The 24,401-nt window shown below is 38.8% G+C and overlaps 1 protein-coding gene across 3 annotated transcripts in view; it reads left to right on the forward strand.

The window, feature by feature from the left end:
* The first annotated feature begins 2,354 nt into the window (after positions 1-2,354).
* The window catches only part of SPICE1 (spindle and centriole associated protein 1), a 58,804-nt gene continuing 36,757 nt past the window's right edge, over positions 2,355-24,401 (forward strand). Inside the window, exons 1-7 of one of the 3 annotated variants that reach the window (XM_061167206.1) lie at positions 2,355-2,373; positions 7,229-7,324; positions 10,549-10,596; positions 13,315-13,458; positions 19,069-19,171; positions 19,395-19,501; positions 22,454-22,569. In XM_061167206.1, coding sequence (XP_061023189.1) covers positions 7,229-7,324; positions 10,549-10,596; positions 13,315-13,458; positions 19,069-19,171; positions 19,395-19,501; positions 22,454-22,569 — 614 coding nt within the window. In that variant the 5' untranslated portion in view covers positions 2,355-2,373. Of the gene's footprint in view, positions 2,461-7,228; positions 7,325-10,548; positions 10,597-13,314; positions 13,459-19,068; positions 19,172-19,394; positions 19,502-22,453; positions 22,570-24,401 lie in introns of all 3 variants that reach the window. The other 2 variants (XM_061167207.1, XM_061167208.1) reach the window with 2 other exon arrangements.

The raw sequence follows: 24,401 nt of genomic DNA on the forward strand, positions 1-24,401 counted from the left end.
ATCTTCCTTGCTGCATGTGGACTTTCTCACATAGTGGACTTCTCATTGTGGTGGCTTCGCTTGTTGTGAAACAGAGACTCTAGGGCACGCAGGCTTCAGTAACTGCAGCAATGCAGGCTCAGTAGTTGTGGCACACAGGCTTAGTTGCTCAGAGGCCTGTGGGATCTTCCTGGACCAGGGATCGAACTTGAGTCCCCTGGATTGGCAGGCAGATTCTTAAGTGCTGGCCCACCAGGGAAGGCCAAAGTAGTCGATTATTTTTTAAAAAGATTTAAAGAGTAAGAAAAATAATCTATATATTTACTCCTGTAGCCATTTCCAGTGTAGATTTTCCATTTTCCATTTTCATTGTATAAATCCAGATTTGCATCTGGTATCATTTTTCTTCTGCTTGAAGTACCTACTTTAACATTTTTCATAGTGTGGGTGGGGGTTTGCTGGTGATAAATTCTATTAGTTATGTGGGGAAGCATTTTTTCTTCCCTAACTTAAAAAATTTATTTTTGACAGATACAGAATTCTGGGTTAACAGCTTTTTTCTTTTAATACATTAAAAGAATGTTTTAATGTATTGTTTTCTTGCTTGCAACATTTCTAATGAGAAATATGTTGTTATCCTTATTTTTGTTTCTCTGTAATGTCTTCTCTTTGACTGCTTTTAAGATTTTTTTATCACTGGATTTGATTATTATGTACCTTGACGTAACGTTGTTTGTGTTTCTTACGTTCAGATTTTGTTGAGTTTGGAAAGCAGGTTCATGGGTAAAGATGCTGACAGGTGGGTTGAATTAGTGATAGGAGCTTATGGACATTTTCTTCATATAGCTTCAGTGTTGTCAATGAAGTAGACAGCAAGATCACTGGCTGAGACTCAGGACAGAAGAGATATTGGAGCATAAGAGGAAGTATAAAGTTGTCATCTAGGAGGGTAGGAGAATTAATGGAGCAGAGAACTATAATATGATCTTCAGTCATCTTTAAAGGGTCACTTAAAATTTGTGATCATGAATTTAAAGTCACTGTGGCTGAGTGTTTTTCGTCTTCCAGTTTCACCTGCAAGGATATAGGCACTTAGTAAATCCAGTGTTGATTTATCCAGGACTGTGGTTTTGCCAAGTTTACAGTAACTCAGAGAAGGGCAGAGAGTTGAAGATGTATGCAGGGGGATGATTATATTGATTGACCATTGAATAGAACTATATCAAACTTTCTCAACCAGAGCAGAAACTATTAGAAGGCAGTTCTCTGCATCTAGAAGATATTGAACATGTACTTGGTGACCCATGTACAGGTGTGTCCTTTCAGTTGAAAACCGAGAGCTAAAGGAGGTTGCATTATTGGAGCAAATTTACTCTGTTAACCAACGAAATGCTTTGTAAAGATCTTCACATGGGCCAAACAGCTTTTGCTTGTCTTGGCTTCCCCCAGTTAGGACAGCCTTACTTATATTAAGCTCCTACTGCTCTCTGAACACCAGACATACTGGACTTCTTCCACTCCCTTGCACTTGCCACACACCTTTGCATTTGTGGCTCCCCCTGCAGGAATGCTTTACCCTTCTTTGGTAATTTATTCATCCTTGCTTTTCAGCCCTTCTAGTAATTCAAATAATCCCGTAAATTTAGTATCTAGTTAGTATGCCTAATGTTTAGCACTTGTCACAGTTTTAATCTTATCTTTGTATTGTTGATAGCTGTTTCCTATTATACAGTAAGCTTCCTGAGGATAGGGACCCCGCCGTAACCGTCTCTGGCACACTGGTAGGTATTAATAAACATTTTTGAATAAACACAAGTGAAAGCAAGTAAATGGGATATGTGAAGCTTGGTGTGGAGAGCTACATCTTTCTTTTCAAGAATTCACAAGAACCTGACTAATGCTATTACACGCCCATCCTCCAAAGCTTTGGCCGGAACTCTGCTCTGGGCACACCCGGCCAAGGCAGGACACAGAAAATTTTTAATCCCCTCAGTTAAATTCAGTTGCTCAGTCGTGTCGGACTCTTCGAGATCCCCTAGTAATCCCCTGGGCTTCCCTTATAGCTCAATCGGTAAAGAATCTGCCCGCAGTGCAGGAGACCCGGGTTCGATTCCTAGATCGGGAAGATTTCCCCGCCCCCCCGCCCCTCCCAACCCCCGGATAAGGAAACAGCAATCCACTCCAGTATTCTGGCCTGGAGAATCCCATAGACAGAGGAGCCTGGCAGGCTACAGTCCATGGGGTCGCAAGAGTCCGACACGACTTAACGACTTTACTACTACTAGTAATCCCCTAGTACAAGCCAAACTGAGAGGCGTCTGCGCACTGGTCTTGCCGGATATACGCAAGAGAATGGGGCGGGGCTCCGGTAACCTAGGCAACATCCCGGAAGTGGTGAGCTGAGTTAACTTGTGGCGGGGCGGACGGTTCTGGAGCTTGAAGTTTTAGTCGTGGTGGAGGCAGCTGTCGGGAAACGACAAGGCAGGTTGCAATGATGGGGCGGAGGCGTGCAGCCCCACAGAGTCTTAGGAACCCGGACTACAGGGCGGGGCGAGTGGTGGTGGCGTCTTCCTCTGTTTCCTGGGGTTTCAGGCGTCTGAGTCGAGGATCCTTACTACAAAATGCACCTGCGACTCCATGTGTTTTGCGAGTGCATGTGCCTGTTAGGATGCGTGTCTGGGTGTGTTTGTGTCTAGCGCACTACGTGTGAGAGCATCCTGAGAGTACGCCTGCGCTTTGCTTTCGGTCACTTCCGCATGGAGCTAGAGATTGATGTGCCGTAATGTATTTTTAAAGGAATTTCCGATCACTCAGGAGAAAGATCAACTCCCCAGAGTACTTGGGGACACGACGGATCGTTTAAGTCGAAAGGGTTTGTCAGGAGGGTCCCCCTGAATGAGTTCTGAAGAGTGAGTGAGAGTTAACCCCGTGGAAAGGGAGTGCAAGTGTGACAGGTGTTCAAAGCTGAGCTTGAGAGGCTGGGACTGTATACGAAGACGAGAGCTTTGTTTTAGGATGTGTGGGAGATGTGAGAGGAGAAAAGACTGCAAGGAAAAGTCAGCCAGGCCACCCGGAGCGAGGAAAGGGCCTGAGTGCCAGGCTGAGTTGGATTCCTCTCTGCAGGGGAGAGCTGTTAAAATCTTTTGAGGAAGGTAGTGAAGTGTGGAGAGCTAAACTCTATCTGTATATCTGGGTAGGAATGACTGGAGGGACAGTGTTCGAAAAGAAGTCTTGTTTCCCTTTGATCAGTTTTTCCACTATCCAGAGTGGGTTGGCTAAATCCCATCATAATTGACCCTGCTTAAAACCTTTCAGTGTTTCCTGAATGTCTTTAGGATTGTGTTCAAATTGCTGTGGGGCTCAGGGCCACGTTCTGGCCTCTGCCTTTCTTTTCGTCCTCTTTCTAACCCTCTCAAATATTTGTTAGTCAAATAGAACCACTCAAACCCTTTGTAAATGCACTCCCCCGCCCCCAACCTGTAGCATTCTTTCCCCCACTTCTAACTTCTATTCATAGTTCTGCTCTCAGCTTAAACATTTTTAGGGGAGTTGGAGGAGGTGGCCTTTTCTCACTAGTTACAGTAAGTTAGGTATTTGTTGGGCACTGAATTTCCTTCCAACATTAGCCTTTTATTGCAATTGCTCATTTACTTGTGGTCTGACACTAAGTTTTGTCAGAGTCCACAGTTATCCTACTTCCTTGCTGTCTCTGTTGCCTGGCTCTTGGCAGGTGCTTTCAAAATACTTGCTGGAGTAATGGATGATGAAGTGGGTGACAGAATGTGTGAAAGGAAAATCAATTAGAAATAATGAGAACCTGTAAAATGCATTCATGGTAGAGATGAAGAAGAGGGGACATGAGAGAGATACTGGAGGGAAAGAATGAATAGATTCTGGTATCTGATTAGCTTTGAGACAGGAAGGTGATGCTAAGGTTTTAAACTGGAGCAACTAGAAGGATGGTAATTCTGTAGTTCAGCATTATTCAGCAGCGTTTACTGACCAAGCCAGTTATATATCAAGAACTAGAGATTGGTTGGGGAGGTGGCATGAATGCTAAGCTGTATATTGGCCATATTGTATTTGAGATATTTGGGAGATGTGCGCAGAAGCCAGGTTAGAAACAAGCATTAGGGGTTTGAGGAAAGGTGTGATTCTTTGATTTGAGACTCATTTTCACAGTGCGTTTGTGTACACAGTGCATTGATAGCTTTGCTCAAGGGTGTAGGTGAGATTGCTGAGGGAAGATGTGAACCGCCTTTTGGTGATCTAGAAAGTAAGCTCCATGAGAACTGACACCATATTAAACTCATTTATTATTGTGTCTCTAGTGTCCAGCCAGGGCCTGGCATGTGTAGACTCTCAAAAACAATTCTTGGACATAGAGAGAGGGTGTCCGATGGAAGGAAGAGAAGACTGACATAGTACTGAGTGAAGATCCTTGATTACATAGAATGTGAAGAGGTCCTACAGAGCCTGTGAAGAAAAAGAGAAAAGAATAGGAAAGAAACCAGGAGGAAGTGTGTCATGGAAGCTAAAAGAGGGGCAAGGTTCCAGGAGTGGGCATCTGTAGAGATGGAAAGGGCCAGAGAAATAGGAAACCAATAGGCCAGAGAATAGGGACCAATAATTTTAGCAATTAGGAAGCTATTAGTTTTTAGATTTTCTCCAAAGAAACCCAACCCAGATTTTCTATGCTAATTTTAATTAATTTCTATGCTAATTTTGTTATTTGACTTGTTAGCCCTGTACACCATTAGCTTATCTCTGTAGTTTCACATTTTCAGCATGTAACATATAGCTCCTTATGATACCTGGTATCTGTAAGTGGCACAGAATCCCTTTCTTAGACCACGAAGTCTGATCCTTGGTCAGTTATTGGTGATGTTCAGGAGAATACTTTTCAGCACATAAGTAGTTCCTGTGTTGTAAAAGTTTGAAGTGAACTGGGGCTTAGTAAATCCCAGTGCTGAAACAGGCTTCTCCTTCATGAAGTTGGTTGGTGAAGGGAAAGTCAGAGATGGGACAGCAGCTTCGTTATACTGTGGTGAACTTAACCATTCACAGGCTGGATTTTAGAGTTGGCCAGTGCTTTCATTTTCTGTTGTTCGATTTTCAGTCGCTCAGTCATGTCTGATTCTTTATGACCCCAGCATTCTAGGCTTCCCTGTCCTTCACTATCTTCCAGAGTTTGCTTAAACTCATGTCCATTGAATTGGTGATGCCATCCAACCATCTCATCTTCTGTTACCCCCCCTTCTCCTTCTGCCCTCAGTCTTTCCCAGCATCAGGGTCTTTTCCAGTGAGTCGGCTCTTCACATCAGGTGGCTAAAATATTGGAGCTTCAGCATAGTCCTTCCAGTGCATATTCAGGGTTGATTTTCTTTCAGATTGGCTTGATCTCTTTGCTCAAGAGTCTTTTCCAGCACCACAGTTTGAAAGCATCAATTCTTCAGTGCTCAGCCTTCTTTATGGTCCAACTCTCATATCCATATACGATTATGTACATTTTCTATGCTGAATAACAAATTATCACAACCTTAGTGGTTTAAAACAGCACACATTTATTATCTCACAGTATCCATAGCTTAGCTAAATACTGTGATTAAAGTGTTGGAGTCTGCATTCTCATTTGGAGGTTCAACTTGGGAAAAATCTGCTCTAGGCTCAGTTCACTTAGGTTGGCAGATTCATTTCTCTGGGGCTTTGTGAGTTCTCAGCTTCTGACCAACTTTCTGCTGGAGGCTGCCCACAGCTCTCGGAGTTCCTTGACACATGCCTTTTTCATCGAGTGTCACAGCATGGCAGTTTGCTTCTTCAGGGCCAGCAGGAGAGATTTCTTCTGTTCTATTTTCCTAGGAGAGAGACTTTTATAACATAATCACAGGAATGACATGTCCACATTTGCCTTATTTTGTTGGATAAAACAAGTCACAGGGGGAAAAGCAAAACAGACTCAAAAAGATAGTCATAGGTCTTGCCCAAACTCATGGGGAAGGAATTTTAGAATGGCACAACTCATTGGGACTTCCCAGGTGGTACAGTGGTAAAGAATCTGCCTCCTAATGCAGGAACACAAGCAGGTTCAATCCCTGGGTCAGAAGGAGGAAGTGGCAACCCACTTCAGTTTTCTTGCCTGGAAAATTCCATGGACAGAGGAGCCTGGCAGGCTACAGTCTATGGGGTTGCAAAGAGTTGGATATGACTGAGCGACCAGGCACGCACACAACTCACTGGGAGTCATCTTAGAATGATCACAGCCTGTTTGCTAGGCTAAATTAAGGTGGGAAAAAAAGACAATAGATATTTACTGTCTTAGTCCATTCAGGCTACTTTAACAAAATGTTGGCGACTGAGTAGCTTATAAATAACAGGAATTTATTTTGCATAGTTCTGGAGTCTGGGAAGTCCAAGATCAAGGCGTGAGAATGATCATGTTCTGGTGAGGGTCCTCTTTGTGATTCATAGCAAGCCCCTTCTTGCTGTGTCCTCACAAGGTGAAAGGGACTAAGAATCTCTTTGGAGAGATGTGTATGTGTTCTCCAAACCTAGTGTTCAGGCAGTGTGAGTCTTTTTCTAATTTTGTATAATGTTTAGTCTAGTGCCCTTAGCATTGCTATTTTAAGAGTGGTAAGCAACTGTTGGCAATTTTCAGATTCTAGCTTAGTATCAATAATCACACCCATTTAGTGTTATGTGAAAAATGTACTAGAGATGGTATCATAACTCATTCATTCTCTAAAATTTAGCCACCTTTATTTTAAGGTAAATACACATGTGCCTAGTAGTGATTTAGAGTGTTACATGCTTCAAAACGAACCCCAGCTATCTCTTGCTCTCCTCCTACATTCATATTGTTCACATGGAACTGACATTTCCTCTGTTCATTGAGAATTTGTGTAATGGGTGACAAAGCTTATGACTATTGTTCTAAAATCTCTGCTTTAGATCATAACTACTGCATTCCTGGAGTTCTTTATTAGTCACATAATATTTAATTTGTTGACTTGTTATCATAGTTATCATATGATAACATATATAAATTTTATAATAGTTATCAATGTCAGCATTCTAATAACTGTGAAGGGAATGAGCCAAGTCTTTTGGTAGCCTATTCCTTTCATTATGCTTAAATATGTCTTCTGATGTTTTAAAATTTATTTTCCTAGATATAATTTTCCCTCTCTGGTGATGATTAATTATTAGTTTTTCATGCATTTAAAAAAATTGATATGATTATTACTCCTAGATGTCTTTTGTCCGAGTGAACCGTTATGGTCCCCGTGGAGGAGGAAGGAAAACACTGAAAGTAAAGAAGAAAACGTCTGTGAAGCAAGAATGGGATGTAAGTCTAGGAAGAATAATATGCGGTTTTCCCTGGTGGCTCAGTTGGTAAAGAGTGCCTGCAATGCGGGAGACCTGGGTTCTATCCCTGGGTCAGGAAGATCCCCTGGAGAAGGGAATGGCAACCCACTCCAGTATTCTTGCCTGGAGAATTCCATGGACAGAGGAGTCTGGTGTTCTATAGTCCATGGGGTCACAAAAGAGTCAGACAGTACTGAATGACTAACACACATAACATTACATGGAAGGAACAGACATGATGACATGACCCTAGGCACTCAGGATGATTCTCTGAATGGGGTTAGCATGCAATACAGTGGAATGTGTTTCTGGGCATGTGATAGCCTAGGTCTTAGGGGTAAGAGCAGATGCCTTTGGGGAGTTTTTAAAGAATACATATGTTGAGGCTATAACTTCCACCTCCTTTGAAGAACTGAAATCTTAAAGGAGTGGGGGAGTGTGTTTTTAAAAAGTCCCCCTACCTCCACTTTGAGAACTCACTGCTTTAAGGCAACTCTTAGCTAACTTATGTCACTGTTTTAAGACAACTCTAGTTAGCCTGAAGTGTGAAATTTTTTGGAACATATTTTAGATTTGCCCATAGCAACCTGTGATACCATAATCATGGGATTGGTATTTATGACTGAAAAAACTGGGTAGTCCTTGCTCTATTATCAAATTGATTTTTTGCTCACTTCCAGAGACTGGTCAATTTCAGTACAGAGGTTCTCATAAGATATAAGAGAAGCCTCAGGTACCTGAGGCATGATCCCTGACTCCTACCCTGAGTACCATGTGGTATTATCAAGGGGATTTTCTCTTTTGGAGCCTGGTTCTTTGATATAGACATGAGACTTTAGGTGCCTTTACTTTCTTTTGTGGAGAGTGACTAGTCAGGGACTAGTATGCATCTTAGGGATTCTTTTGGAATTAGAATATTCTGGGTTGTAGCCAATCACTCTCCTGGGAAAACTGACAGCCTTAGAAAGCGGGAGAGATGGATTTCTCTTTGTTTAGATTGCTTTGTTGTCATCTGGTTGTAAAATGAAGGATGTGACTCTAAGTTAATGAAACTGATTAAAAAGGGAAAAATAGCATAGATAATGTAAAGCTGTCCCCTTCTGAGTGGTTACTTTGGGAAGTTCCATATTTAATTTGATATGCTGCTGTTGCTCAAAGTATAATTAAAAGCCATCATTTGAAATTGCATTCAGAACCTTCCTCATTTACTTTGTATTCTCTCCAGTGCTGAAAGAAACTTTGTTTTTTGAACTTGAAAGTAGTTATAGGTCTTTTGGTGTGAATGGTAAATGAGAGAGGAGAGATGAACTGAATAAAACTGTTGTGGTGAAAATATTGAGATGTTTTCTGAAATAGCTTGTAAAGTAGATTTAAAGGCAATTTCAGGAGAAAATACTCTTGATCCTTGAACAACGTGGGGTTAAGGGCAGTGACCCTGTGCACAGTTGAAAATCCACATCTAACTTTACAGTTGGCCCTCAAGATCTGTGGTTCTGCATCCATGGATGCAACCAAATGTGGATCTTGTAGCACTTTAGTATGTATTTATTAAAAAGAAATCCACCTTTATAAGTGGACCTGTATAGTTGAAACTCATGTTGTTCACATATATACAATGGAATATTATTCAGCCATAAAAAAGGAATGAATTTGAGTCAATTCTAGTGAGGAGGATGAACCTAGAGCCTATTACACAGAGTGAAGTAAGAAAGAGAAAAACAAATATCGTATATTAACATATATATATATATATAAAATCTAGAAAAATGGTACTGATGAACCACTTGTAGGGAAACAGTAGAGATGCAGACATAGAGAATAGACTTCTGGACACAGTGCGGGGAGGAGAGGGTGGGATAAACAGAGAGTAGCATTGAAATATATACATTACCATATGTAAAATAGATAGCCAGTGGGAATTTTCTGTATGACAAAAGGAGCTCAACCTGGTGCTCTGGGACAACCTAGAGAGGTAGGATGGGGTGGGAGGTAGGAGGAAGGTTTAAGAAGGAGGGGACATATGTATTCCTGTGGCTGATTCATGTTGATGTATGGCAAAAACCAACAAAACATTGTAAAGCAATTATCCTCCAATTAAAAATAAATTAAAAAAGCCCTACATTGTTCAAGAGTCAACTGTAGTTTTAAGCAATAATAGTATTAATGAAATTATATTTTCTCCCATGAAAATAATTCTAAGCATACCATTATATACCTGAATTTTTATTAGTTATTAAAAATAATTCTCATGATCTTATCATTGTACCTTGTATTTTGCTAAATCAATATGAAAGGATAATGGCTTTAGTATGTAAAAAACTTGAGCTAAATATTATCCATGGTGCAAAAGTAAGGTCTTAGAGTATATCAGAAGTTTTTCACTAGACTCAGTTCTCTATATTTCTCTTGGAATTAAAGCTACATTGCTTTGTTACCTGCCTTACCAAACACAATGACTGAAGTCATTTTGGAAAGGGCCAGATTGTGAGGCTGCTGCTTGTAGCTGTGCAGGCTGGGCACTGCAGAGTTCCAATGGATGCTGTTTACATGGGCTGGGTTATTGACGGAGCCTCCTGGAATTGTGCAGTGTGGAAGCCCTGCCCTGTTGTTTTGTTGCCTTTTTACTTCAATGACTGTTTTCACATTTAATGAAGTTATGTTGCTGTTCAGCTGCTAAATTGTGTCTGACTCTTTGCCACCCCATGGACTGCAGCATGCTAGGCCTCTCTGTCCTTTCATAACTTATGAAGTTACACAGTACCCTCAAAATTCATCTCTTGTTATGATAGAATCTATGTTTAAAGTGTTGGCATGGACACAAATTGAACCTCTCTTGATCACACTTTATCTTTTAGAAATCTTTAGTGTTGCCTTGTTCCATGGAATATAGTTTGAAAACTATAACTTTAGTTAAACTAACCTATTTTGAATTACATGCCACCCTGCTTTATTTTTTGTTTTAATATGATGTATGCCTGCTTGTTGAATTTAGTGCTTAATTTCTATGAAACACTTAATAGTTGTTATGTTCTTTACGACAACTAAAAGTAATCCATGTTAATCTTTAAGTTGAGAATTTAATTCTCAAAGACTCTTTGGTCTTAGGACTTTGAATCCATTTTCAGCCGTTAAAATCCAGCATGTAGTACTATTTTGTAAGAAACCTTTTGCATTTTAAAGAAAGTTCATCGTTTTTTTTTGCAGAACACTATGACTGATCTGACAGTTCATCGGGCAACTCCTGAAGATCTGGTAAGTTTACTACAGAAAGTTAAGTCATTTGTTCAATGTCTTACTTGATACTTGGTTTTTAACTTACAGAATAGAAGGCATCTTACAAGTTGTTCAGTTATTTTTAATCTTACTTATGTCTATATAGAATCAAAAAGTGTATGTCCTTGGCTGCCTTATTTTATTTAGGAATAATAATTAGCATGTATTAGAATTTCATTAGATAGGTTCAGTTTACAGTTCAGATCTAAGTCCAGTATTGTCCTGTCCACATTTATCATTTTTTCCTATCTGTAGATACACTAGCGTAATTCACCATTACTTCCCTATTCAAACATACATAGTAATTTATTCCTTGAACATGCCATGTATATTTCCACATTTGAGCCCCAGGTCATGCTATTCTATTTATTTGGAATGGTTTCCCTACTTTCTTCTCCTCCTGTTCAAATCTTACTTTGCTTCTTTATCCTAGTTCAGGTTTTACTTTAAAAAAGCTTCTACTATAGATTTGTTATTTTTTAAACAGCTTTATTAAGATGTAATTCACATAACATAAAATCTACTCTTCTAAAGTGTGTGATTCATTGCTTTTTAGCATATTCACAGAGTTATGCAACCATCATCACTTTCTAATTTTGTAATATTTTCATCACTCCCTCCCCAAAGTAACCCTTCACCCATTAACAGTCACTTTCTGAGCCATGCGCCTCCAATCCCTGGCAACAATTAATCTGTTTTGTCTATGGATTTGCCTATTCTGGGTATTTCATATACATGCAATATAATATGTTTCCCTTTATATCTGGCTTCTTTCTTTTAGCGTAATGTTTTCAAGTTTCCTCTATATTATAGCATGTATCAGTACTTCATTCCTTTTTATTGCCAAATACTATTTGGACATACCATGTTTTATTTATCATTTTTATTTATTTATTTATTTATTTATCATCAATTGTTGGACATTGGGGTTGTTTTCGTTTTTTTTGACTGTTACAAATAATGCTGCTATGAATATGCATGTATAAGTTTTTGTGTGAACATATACTTTTAGTCTCTTGAGTGTATACCTGGCAGTAGAATTCTGAGTCATATACTATTTCTATATTTAGCTTTCTGAGGAACTGCCAAACTGTTTTCCAAAGTGGCTGTCCTGTTTACATTCTCATTAGCATGTATGGGGGTTCCATTTGTTCCACATCCCTTGCTGATATTTGTCGTTATCGTCTTTGTGGTTTTAGTTAACCTCGAGGGTATAAAGTGGAATCTCATTGGGCTTCAGTTTGGATTTCCCTAATGACGGGTGATGTTGAGTATCCTTTATATGCACCTATTGACCATTTGTAGTATCTTCTCTGGAGACATGTCTGTTCAAATCCCTTAACTATTTAAAAATTGTCAGAGGAAATATGTGACAACTATGAACTGGGCTTAGTGAAGAGAGGGATATAAAATATAAAATAAAAGTAAAATTGGATTATTTGTGTTTTTATTGAGTAATAGGAGTTCCCTATATATTCTTGATGTTTCTTATCAGATATATGATTTGCAAATGTTTTCTTCCATTCTGTTGGTTGTATTTTTGCTTCTTGATGGTATCCTTTGAAACATAAAAGTTGTAAATTTTATGAAGTCTAGTTTATCTACTTTTTTAGTCACTTGTGTCTTTAGTGTCACATCTAAGAAATCATTGTCTAACCATAGTTCACAGATATTTACTTCTGTGTTTTCGTTTAGGAGTTTCAAAGTTTGAGCTCTTATGTTTCATCCATTTTGAGTTAATTTTTGTGTAAGGTGTGAGGTAGGAGTCCAGCTTCATTCTTTTGCAAATGGATATCCAGTTGTCTAAGCACCATTACAAAGACTGTTCTTTTCACACTGAATTGTCTTGGCACCCTTGTTGAAAGTCACTTGTCTATAAATATGAGGGTTTATTTTGGACTCAATTTTATATTCCGTAGATCTCTGTGTATCCTTATGCTAGTGTGATACTCTCTTGAGTTTCGTAGCAAGTTTGAAGTCTTACTCTTTGAAACTGCCCAACAGTTACTTTCATCTCTGAACTGTTGTACTTACTAGCTACATAAGACATTGAGTATATGCCATCTAATGCATGGCATTTATCTTTATATGTATATGTCCAATCTCTCTAGGCATATTATTAATGTTTTTTAATGGATAAAGGCCGTATCTTATATGTCTTTGTGGGCCTAGGAATCTTAATCATAGTAGGTACTTATTAAATGTTTGTTGAGGATAATAATGATGCCCAACTGACTTAAAATTCTGTATTATGAAAAATTTCAAACTCATGTGAAAGTAGAGACAAAAGTAAAAAGAACTACCATATACTGTTCACCTAGATATAATAGTTGTGAGAATTTTGCCATAGTTGTCTCATTTATCATATCCCTTATTTCTTAACTGAAGCATTTTAAAGCAAAGCCCAGAGGACATGTTATTTTGTCTACTAGTTTGTTTTATTATTTTATTTTTTGGCCACACCCTGTGGCTTGTGGAATCTAAGTTCCCGACCAGGGATTGAACCTGGGCCATAACAGTTGAAAGCCTGGAATCCTACCCACTAGGCCACCAGGGAACTCTCTAGGTCTACGAGTTTTAGATACTTCTTTTTTAAAAAATCATTTTTGAAAATTTAGGAGTTGGTGAAAATTTTGATTGTGAATATAAGTTCTTCGCTCCTGAAACATTCTTTCATATATTTTTTCTTCTATTTAGATCCGTCGTCATGAAATACACAAATCAAAGAATAGAGCATTGGTCCACTGGGAGCTCCAAGAAAAAGCTTTGAAGAGGAAATGGAAGAAGCAAAAACCGGAAATTTCTAATCTTGAGAAAAGGAGATTGTCTATCATGAAGGAGGTAATGATAAACTGCATTATCCACAGAGTTAGAAGCAAAAAAGAGGAAAGTAGGTGTCTCTCTTTCCCTTCATGTCTATTGATGTTGCAGAGACTTTAATCATTGTCATGTCCTTATACAGTGATCTCCCTGGAGAAGAGAATGGCAACACACTCCAGTATTCTTGCCTGGAAAATCCCATGGACAAAGGATCCTGGCAGGTTACAGTCCATGGGGTTGCAAAGAGTTGGGCATGATTTAATGACTGAGCACGCACATAGGCACACAGTGATGTATAGGTGGTCTTTGGATAAAGGAGCAGAGTGAGGATTACAGTCTAGTTTCATAGTTTGAATTCCTGCTCTACAGCTTATTAGCTGTATATTTGAAAGAATGTTTTAGGAGCAAAGAACTTATTGTCACAGTCAAAATTTTCTTACTAGCTCACATGGTTACTAGCCATGTGACCTTAAATTACTGACTTCTCACCCTGAATTTCCTTATTTTAAACTGGAATAACACTACTTTCCTGCTTGTATTATTATGAGATTTCAATGATAAAATACTAATAAAGTGAATAGTATGGTCCTTGGCACATAATTAGTGCTATATACATACTTAGGCTGCTATAATTGTTTTTCTCGGTTCAACAGCCATGCTGTTAAATTACTTTGCAAAAAAAAAAAAGTGTGCTTGTCAGTTGCTTTTATTTGGTTTAATCTTTTCCCAGATGTAGGGTGTTTGAATAAGTAATCATGTGCAGGAATAAGCAATATGGAAAATAAGAAGAAACTACAGAAGAAAACCCTTTTTATTTGGGCTGAAATCATTGTAAAAGAAATGCCCTTTTTCTTCTTGTTCAGTGTTGGAGCTTATGACACTTGTCTGTCTGGGTGACCTACTGTAGCTTCAAGTCACATTCTGTCTTTTGAGGAATTTGTTAGGCTTCCTAGTGAAATATGAACGTCTTGACCTTCTATAACATGCTTACACAAGCTTGTAAAAAAACAATGGATTGAGAGAGAATGATTCTTTAGAGGTATGTATCTTTTAGTGATCTTAGATAAGTCATGTGCTTTTGAATATTATGTGGTAATTCTCCGTGAAAGAGCTAAAAACACAGATCTGGCCAGGGAAAAGGATGACTTTGAGTCACCCAAAAGTCACTTTGAGGTGACTCTGGGCTTTTGTTTCCCCTCCCTAGTGGTCCCTGCTCATGTCCCGAATCTCTTATACCTAGTAGATGTGGTAGAATTAGGGGTTGAAGAGGAGTGATCAGAGAGGGTGAGTGAAGTTTCTTTGCCTTCTCTCTGTAATGCTGCTTCCTCATATTCTCATGTAATGTTTCTCAACCCTGATTCTAACTTCCATTAAAAAAAATTCCCATTCAAAAAGCAGTATCTGGATTCAGACATACTTATACTCGGATATTCTGGGTCAGTGGATCTGGGATGTTGCCCTTCTTAGGTATTTTTTAGACTGTTGCTAGGTAATTTTTAACATTTCACTAGGGTTGAGAGCCTCTGCTATTAGTGGGATTTAGACATTTCCATTTAATAACATATTTTGAAGGTTTTGCTGTATTAGTGTTTAGAAATCTACCTTTTCTTTTTATTGGCGAGGTTGTATATGGATGCACCACAATATATTTATCTAGTGCCTTATTGGTGGACATTTGGGATGTGTGTTAGAGTATGGTACAGCATCTGGGAAAAAAAGGCCCTAGAATATAGTGGTTTAAACAAAATAGAAATCTGTTCCTCTCGTATGGAACAACTTAGCACATGGTAGTTGGTGGAGAGCTCTCCAGTCCTTTATTACAGGGCATCCATGTCTGACTGCAGAGTGGTTGTTCCTGCTTCCTTGAGCTGTTTCCCAGGCAGCAGGAAAAGGGTAAGATAGTACATGCTGCTCCTTTTATGCATCACCCAGAAGCTCTGGCTTCTATCCGTTTTCCAAAACTTCATCAAGTGACCATTCTCACCTATGAGGGTGGTTGGGAAATTAGCTGTGTACCTGGCTAACTTGGGAGTTTCCCTGTTAAGGAGAAAATGGAAAGAAAGGGTATTGATGGATAAGTAGTGTGTCTGTCACCCACAGATTATTTCCTGCCTTGTCATGGAAATAATGTAATGAATATCCTTGAATATGTTTTTGAGTACATGTATAAATAAATATATCTGGGGCTTCCCAGGTGCCTCTAGTAGGAAAGAACTCGCCTGCCAATGCAGGAGACATAAGAGATGTGGGTTTGATCCCTGGGTCAGGAAGATCCCCTGGAGGAGGGCATGGCAACCCACTCCAATATTCTTGCCTGGAGAATCCCATTGACAGAGGAGCCTCGCGGGCTACTATGAGACCATAGGGTCTCTTAGAGTCGGACATGACTGAAGCGACTTAGCCTTGCATGCATGCATAAATAGATTTGTAGGATAAATTCTTGAAAGTGGAATTGCTGAGTCAAAGGATACATACATCTATTATTTCAATGTTGCTGTATTATGTCTGATAAGGGATGTCAGGGGATCAATTGAAGAGGCCTCCTTGGGCATATCCACCTGGGTGTCATCATGATGTGTTAGAGCTACCAGCACCCATCCCCAAGAAACTGGGCTCCTAGATCAACCTAAATTAAAAGAAAAGCTCTTTGACCAGTGTAATTTTAGATTTCCTTTGCTGTATGATGTACCCATGCTGTGGGAATCAAGCAAGCAAGGGTCCAAACCCAAATCAGAGACAGCAAGGCTTTGATAAGGATTTTAATCATTCCAACAGTATAGTAACTAACTTATAGTCTCCTTAAATTTTCCCAGTGCTGTCTGGTTTTTATTAGCAGAGAACAAAACTGTTAGCATGAGAAGTTTCCAATACTGTTTTTTAAGGGACTTTTATCTTTTGAAAGTCCAAGATATGTTCTATTAGTACCACTCATAAGTTTGGCTTTGTGCTCTGCAAACCCATCTGGGGAAGTAATATATACAGATGGGCCTGCAGAGATTGATTTTCCTATCATAAGGGTGAGTTTTATCATAAAGAAGTGGTAAAGAAATCCAGAAAGAGCAAGAGAAAACCATTGCACTGACCTCTGGCCACTGAAGCCATCTGCCACCAGGAGCCTGTGCAGGGACCAGCAGAGAGAGGGCTTCAGGACAGTGGATTTACTGGAGACCTCACTATAATTAACATCAGGTCTTAAAACAACTCTTTAAAATGAAATATAGTTGATTTATAATGCTGTGTTGGTTTCAAGTGTACGGCAAAGTTATTGTTATGCATGTATATGAACATTGGGGTGCATGTATCTTTTTGAATTAAGAGTTTTCATCTACTCTGGAAATATGCCCAGGAGTGGGATTGCTGGATGATATGATAGCTCTGTTTCTCGTGTTTTAAGATTGCAGTCCCCAACCTTTTGGCACCAGGGACCGGTTTCATGGAAGACCATTTTTCCACAGACCAGGGGTGGGGGAATGTTTTCGGGATAATTCAAGAACATTATATTTATTGTGCACTTTATTTCTGTTATTATTGCATCGGCGCCACCTCAGATTACCAGGCATTAGATCCCAGAGGCTGGGGACCCCTATTTTAAGGAACCTCCATCCATACTGTTCTCCATAGTGGCTGCACCAGTTTACATTCCCACCATCAGTGTAGGAGGGTTCCCTTTTTTCCACACCCTCTTCAGCATTTATTATTTGTAGATTTTTTGATGGTAGCTATTCTGACTGGTGTGAGGTATTCCCTCATCATAGTTTTATTTGCATTTCTCTGATAATTAGTGATGTTGAGCATATCAGGTCTTGATATGTTATTCCTCAACAATCTGCTTCTGACAATTTATGTTTCTTTAATTTGATAGGAGGTCAGTGCCTTTTTAAAAAATTAAAACAGTAAACTTTTAAAACTGCCATTAAGAAATATACCTTGTATAATTTTTCTAGTGTAAGTGGTATATTATAATGCTCCATGTATTTTCTTTCTTAAACTCTTATTGCATGTACTGCAAGATGGCTAGCCAGGGATGGAAATTTAAGTTGTAACCATGTTCTCAGATATCCGGAGAGTTGTAGACAGATTTGCAGTGTGTTCGCAACCTTATAACACCGTGTGTGTTGGGGAAGTGGTTGTACTTCATTTACATATCAGGAAACTAAGTTTAAAGAGGTTGGATTTTCCTTGGTATCTCTTGACTGGGCCTAGGATGCCAGTCTTCTGACTTCAAATGTGCTGTTTGACTTATGCCATTCCAAAGCTTACTCTTTGTGGGAGGACAGATTTAGGACTTTATTTTCACCACCTTGAGCCAGCCAACCTGCTTGACTTTAGCAGGGGAAGAAGGGGAAAAAGAATGTGACTCGTTATTTTTCTTCATGTTAGAAAACAATAACCAAGGTCATATTATATACTTGTTTTCATGGTTCAGAGAAATTCTGGTAAGAGCATTTTTTCCCAGGTGTTTTGATTTGAATCAGTGTTGGAAACTGGGCAGTTTCCAATTTTGAAACTCCTTTCAACCTAAGAATGCCATCTGGTGGTGGTGGGTAGAGTTCACTTCTTTTACTCTATTCTGTGCATCCTTGCTTGTAATTAGGAAAGTTCCTAAGTTGAAAGTACATGATCAGAGACTCTGCTGTAATGGTATTTTTTGAGTTTTCATTTTTCCAGGATAAAAACTGGAGGAGAATGGATACATGTGTATGTGTGACTGAGTCCCTTTGCCCTCTACCTGAAACAACATTGTTAATTGGTTATACTCCAGTACAAAATAAAAAAATAAATAAAAATGGCGTGTCTAAAAAAAAAAAGCAAACCAGCTTGTTTACAAATGCAGAAGCATCGCTTTTTTGTTTATTGCCCCCAAACTCATATCTAACATTGTGTTTTTTAAGTTGTGAGTCATGACCCATTAATGGATTATGAAATCACTAGTGGTTGAAGCACCAACGATTCACACATCTGAGTTTATGGCTCAAAGATTCATATGTTTACTGAGTTCTCAACTGTGGATCACAACTTGTTTATGGATTATAAAATGGAGTTAGTGGGTTGAAACCATCATTTGAAAAATAGAAAATAGAAAGTATAAGAGTGGTTCTCAAAGAGTAAGGTTAAGGAAAACTTTTATTTGGTGTATATTTACATTTACCTTTACATTTGTGTGTATACTGGGTCATACTTTAATAATGCATTTCTTTGGGTTGAAGCCAAGCATTTAAAATCCACTAATTATTGTAGTGGCTCAGTGGTATAGAATCTGCCTGCCAATGCAGGAGACGTGGGTTCGATCCCTGGGTTGGGAAGATCCTCTGGAATAGGAAATGGCAACTTGCTCTAATATTCTTGTCTGGGAAATCCCATGAACAGAGGAGCCTGGTGGGCTGCAGTCCATGGGTTTGCAGAGTCGGACAGGACCGAGCAATTTTACTTAGTGACTAAACAACAACAAATTGTTGTAATAGCCCCATCTACTGGTACTTAACAATATTGCCATTGAGGATTTTAGATGATTTTTCTACTCCTGAACAGGCTTTTCCTTTGTGATTTGTTGAGTATATATGTGTGTATATATATATATATATATATATATATATTTTCCTGAATAATAATGTTTATCATTAACATGTCTAGATTCTTTCTGATCAATACCAGCTGCAGGATGTATTGGAAAAATCTGATCATTTGATGGTTACAGCAAAAGATCTGTTTGTTGATTTTCCTCGCAGGCGCACAGGTAAAGTATTCACGTCAAACAAAAGTTTCTTTATCTTATTAACCACAGCCCACACCTGGCTATTTGAAAGAATTTAAAGTCTTCCTTTAGGTGTCATGTTATAATAAATGTGAGTTGCTATTATTAAAAATTTTCATATGATGATTCACTTATGGCAGTGTAGAGTGCATGTGAAGTCAATTTAAATGAAACAAAATCATCATGGCTTGTTTTCCTTCTGCAGGATTTCCGAATGTAACAATGGCTCCAGAGTCCTCTAAAGGTCCCATTGTGGTCAGTGAGGACCCTGTCACCCAGACCATCCGTAGCGAATCTGTTATAGAGCCTCAGGTAATGTGCTTTGCTCACAGCCATAATGCTCATGCTAAAATTAAGTTGATGTAGATAGGTATTGTGGTAAACATTTCAAAAGCTTTAATATCAAAATACCGAGATGTGGTTGCTAGAAATATTCTTACTCAAGCATGTTGCCCTTTCAGTGAGTAATGCTTATACTAAACAAGATAGGACTGAAGAATAGTAGCTAACCTGTATTGAATGATTACCTTGGAGGTAGTTACTATTATTATCCCCATTTAGCAGATGAGAAAACTGAGACTCAGAAAAATTAAGTGACTTGTCCAGGCTTACATAGCTAGTTAGCATGAGAGATGGCACGCAAATCTAGGCTGGCGCCATAAGATTGTGCCACCATCTACAAATATGGAAACAACAATGAGTCTGTGTCCCACTACAGACTCCGGTGAATCGATATTCATATCCTGTTACTTGCTAGCTGTTTGATATTGAGTTGATTTCTCAAGTATCTAAGTTGACTCAGTGTTTTTTGTTAAATGGGAATAGAGTATACCTGCTGTGGTTGTTGTGAGGATTAGCTGAGATAGGTTATATAAAGTGTCTAGCATAAAACCAGATGCTAGTTCTTCGGTAAATCTTTGTCCCTTCGAATGTATTGTTATTGTTATTTAGTCGCTCAGTCGTGTCCGACTCTTTGTGACCCCATGGACTGTAGCCTGCAAGGCTCCCCCATCCATGGGATTCTCCAGGCAAGAATACAGGAGTGGGTTGCCATTTCCTTCTCCACCTAATGTATTAGTATGTTTAAAAAGCAGCTACCCAAGAAACTTAGAATTTACTAGTTACATGGGAAAAGCATAGTAATAAAACATTAACTAGCTGTATCTTAACTTAATCAGAATTCTTTATTAAAATCTTTAGAATTTTGAGATAGGAAACATTTTTTAAAGGCTATGAAAAATTTACTAGTAAAATAAATCAACTTTTTATGAGTGACTATAGGCTTCCCAGGTAAAGAATCCGCCTGCCAATGCAGGAGATGTAAAGAGATCAGGGTTCAATACCTGGATTGGGAAGATCCTCTGGAGAAGGAAATGACTATCCACTCCAGTATTCTTGCCTGCAGAATCCCATGGACAGAGGAGCCCGGTGGGCTATAGTTCATGGGGTCACAAAGAGTTGGACACGACTGAATGACTTATGTATATATGCATGGGCTTCCCAGGTGGCTCAGTGGTAAAGAATCCGCCTGCCAGTGCAGGAGTCACGAGTTCAATCCCTGGGTTAGGAAGATCCCCTGAAGGAGGAAATGGCAACCCACTGCAGTATTCTTGCCTGGAAAGTCTCACGGATAGAGGAGCCTGGCAGTCTACAGTCCACAGGGTCACGAAGAGTTGGATATGATTGAGTGACTGAGCAAGCACACACAGGATTCAGTACCTGTTTAATGCAATTTCCTAAGTTATTTATATCTTCTATGAAAAAAAAGAGAATCATCAGTTAGATGGATGATCCTAGGGAATTACAAAGTCCAGAATCATATAAGTGTACTGTTTGCTACTTGTAAAGGCAGTTAAGTAGAATGTTGTACATATTTTTAATAGCTAAAGCCCATTAACCATATCCCTAGCCAAAAGCCAGGGATATATATGTATGTTTTGGTAGTTATTACAAAGTTAGCTTTCAGATAATCATGTGATGAAGGTGGGGAAGTAGTAAGAATCAGGGTTAGAAAGAAAGGAAGGAGCTGGGTCATGAAGGGCTAATGAACTAGAAAGCAAGAGTAGAGCTGCTAAAGAATTTTAAGAAGAGCACTATCACGGTGAAATTGACAGTAGTGTGGAAAATGGATTGGGGAGGGAGGGGCAAGCCTGGTGAGAGGGTCCTTTTAAAAGACTCAGATTGGAATCTTGGTGAGAAGTGATGAGGACTGACCCAAAGCAGTGGCAGTAGGGAAGGAGGTAAAGGGGAAGAGGGATTGATTTGAGAACTTAAAAAGGGGTAGAATTGACAAGATTGGGTGACTGATTGGATGTGGTGGTAAAGAAGAAGGATAATTTCCAGTCTGCTGGCTTGAGAATCTGAGTAGATGGTTATGCTGTTCATGGTCTTAACAATATGGCAGGAACAAGGTTTCTGGAAGAATGATAAGGGAGGCTTAGGAAAATGATAAATTTTAGACATGATAGGTATTTATGTGTAGGATGTTCTCCTCGAGATATCTTTTAGGCAGTTGGATGTTAATGTTGAGGGCTCAAGAGACATCTGGGTGAAGATAGAGGTTTGGAAATTAACAGCATTTGACTTGTAATTGCACCTTGGAATTAGATGTAAACATCAAAAATGCGTTAAGTGAGAGGAGAATGACATTAAACAGAGGGGAAGGATAGAAAAAGAACCAATGAATGAGATTGGGAAGGAATGGCTAAAAGAAGAAGAAAAACCAAGAAAATAATGGTATCACGGAAGTGAAAAAGAAAAGTTTATAAAGAAGATTTTTGAAGCAAAGAAATGAGTTGCCATTGATATGTAATGAGTGAGAAGTAATGGAAGACAAAGACAGAAGTACCCATTTGGTTTGATAACAAGTGTGTTGATGTTTACCATGTAGAGAACAGTTTACACGGAGTGGCAGGGCAGAAGCAAAGTTGAAGGGTACAAATGGTGAATGAGAAGTGGGGGCAGATCTCTCAAAAAGTTTTTGGCACAAAAAGGCAAGGTAAATGGTAGCTCAAGGTCAGTATAGGATCAGGATAAGATGGGAGAGACTTACATTTAAGCGTGCGTGAACTGAAGTTAGTAAGGAGAGGTTGAAAATGGAGAGAGAAGGGGTAATTGATGGACCAGAGGAGATAAGAGGGTTTGGTTTCTAGACCACATGTGGAGGAATTTGCCTTAGAAAGAAGGACCTTTCTTCTCTTATTACAAAAAGAAACAAAAGATAAGTGTGTATGTAACCGGTCTATGTTGTTATTTAATTGTAAGGCTCTTAATGAAGTAGATGATGATGAACAAGAAGGAACTGTTAACAGTCAGTCAGAAGAAAGTGAGAATGAGTTGGATAACTCTCTAAGCTCTCAGTCAAATGCAAATGCAGGAACGTAAGTATATATGGCATAAATATCTACAGTGCTTCCTTTTTTGCAAGGCCATCTCTCCCCTCCTCAGCTTTATTGAGGTATAATTGATAGATAATGTTGTATAATAGATATATAGATATATATATATATAATAGATATAGATAATGTTATATAAGTTTAAGGTGTGCAACTTGTTGATTTGGTATACTTATATACTGCAAAATGGCTACCATCATATCATTAAGTGATGGGTGGTTAATACCTCCGTCACATCATATAATTACCATTTCTTCTTTGTGGTGAAAACATTTGAGATCTTCTCACTTAGTACCAGTCTGTAAGTCTGTTTTGTAAATAAGTTCATTTGTATCATTTTTTTTTTGGATTCCAAATATAAGTGATACCATATGATGTTTGTTTTTCTCTGTCTGACTTACTTCACTTAGTATGATTATCTCTAGGTCCTTCTGTATTGCTGCAAATAGCATTATTTTGTTCATATTTATGGCTGAGTAGTATTCTATTGTGTATATATACCACATCTTTATCCATTTATCTGTTGATGGACACTTAGATTGCTTCCATGTATTGGCTATTGTAAATAGTGCTGCAGTAATCATTGGGGTGCATGTATCTTTTTAAAGTATGATTTTCTTTGTATAAATGCCCAGGAATGAAATTGCTTGATCATCTGGTAGCTCTGTTTCTAGTTTTTCAAGGAATCACCATATTGTTCTCTGTAGTGGCTGTACCAGTTTACATTCCCACCAACAGTGGAGGAGGGTTCCCTTTTCTCCACACTCTCTCTAGCATTTACTGTTTGTAGACTTCTTGATGATGGTCATTCTCACTGGCCTGAGGTGATACCTTATTGTAGGTTGATTTGCATTTCTCTAATAATTAGCAGTACTGAGCATCTTTTCATGTGCTTTTTGCTATCTGTATGCCTTCTTTGGATAAGTCTCTATTAGGTCTTCTGCCCATTTTTTTGATTGGGTTGTTTGTTGTTTTGATATGTATCTGAGTGAACTGTTTGTATATTTTGGAGACTCATTTTATTTGCAAATATTTTCTCCCATTCTTTGGATAGTCTTTTCCTTTGTTTATGGCTTCCTTGCTGTGTAAAAAGCTTTTGAGTTTAATTAGGTTCCATTTGTTTATTTTTGTTTTGGTTACTGTAGCTTTGTAATATTGTATGAAGTCTTGGGAGGGTTGTGCTTCCTGCTTTGTTCTTTTTCGTCAGGATTGCTTTGGCAATTCTGGGTGTTTTACGGTTTCATATACATTTTAGGATTATTTGTTTTAGTTCTGTGAAAAATGTCATGGGTAGTTTGATAGGGATCACATTAAATCTGTAGATTGCTTTGGGTATTATGGCCATTTTAACAATATTAATTCTTCCAATTCAAGAATATGGGATGTCTTTCCATTTCATGTGAGGTTGACTCCTCTACAGAGGTTGCAAATTCTAATGTACTCATCTCACATGCTAGTAAAGTGATGCTTAAAATTCTCCAAGCCAGGCTTCAGCAATACGTGAACCATGAACTTCCAGATATTCAAGCTGGTTTTGGAAAAGGCAGAGGAACCAGAGATCAAATTGCCAATATCCGCTGGATCATCAAAAAAGCAAGAGAGTTCCAGAAAAACATCTATTTCTGCTTTGTTGACTATGCCAAATCCTTTGACTGTGTGGATCACAATAAACTGCAGAAAATTCTGAAAGAGATGGGAATACCAGACCACCTGACCTGCCTCTTGAGAAACCTGTATGCAGGTCAGGAAGCAACAGTTAGAACTGGACATGGAACAACAGACTGGTGCCAAATAGGAAAAGGAGTATGACAAGGCTG

Source organism: Dama dama, chromosome 19 (assembly GCF_033118175.1).
Source record: "Dama dama isolate Ldn47 chromosome 19, ASM3311817v1, whole genome shotgun sequence".
Classification (NCBI taxonomy): domain Eukaryota; kingdom Metazoa; phylum Chordata; class Mammalia; order Artiodactyla; family Cervidae; genus Dama; species Dama dama.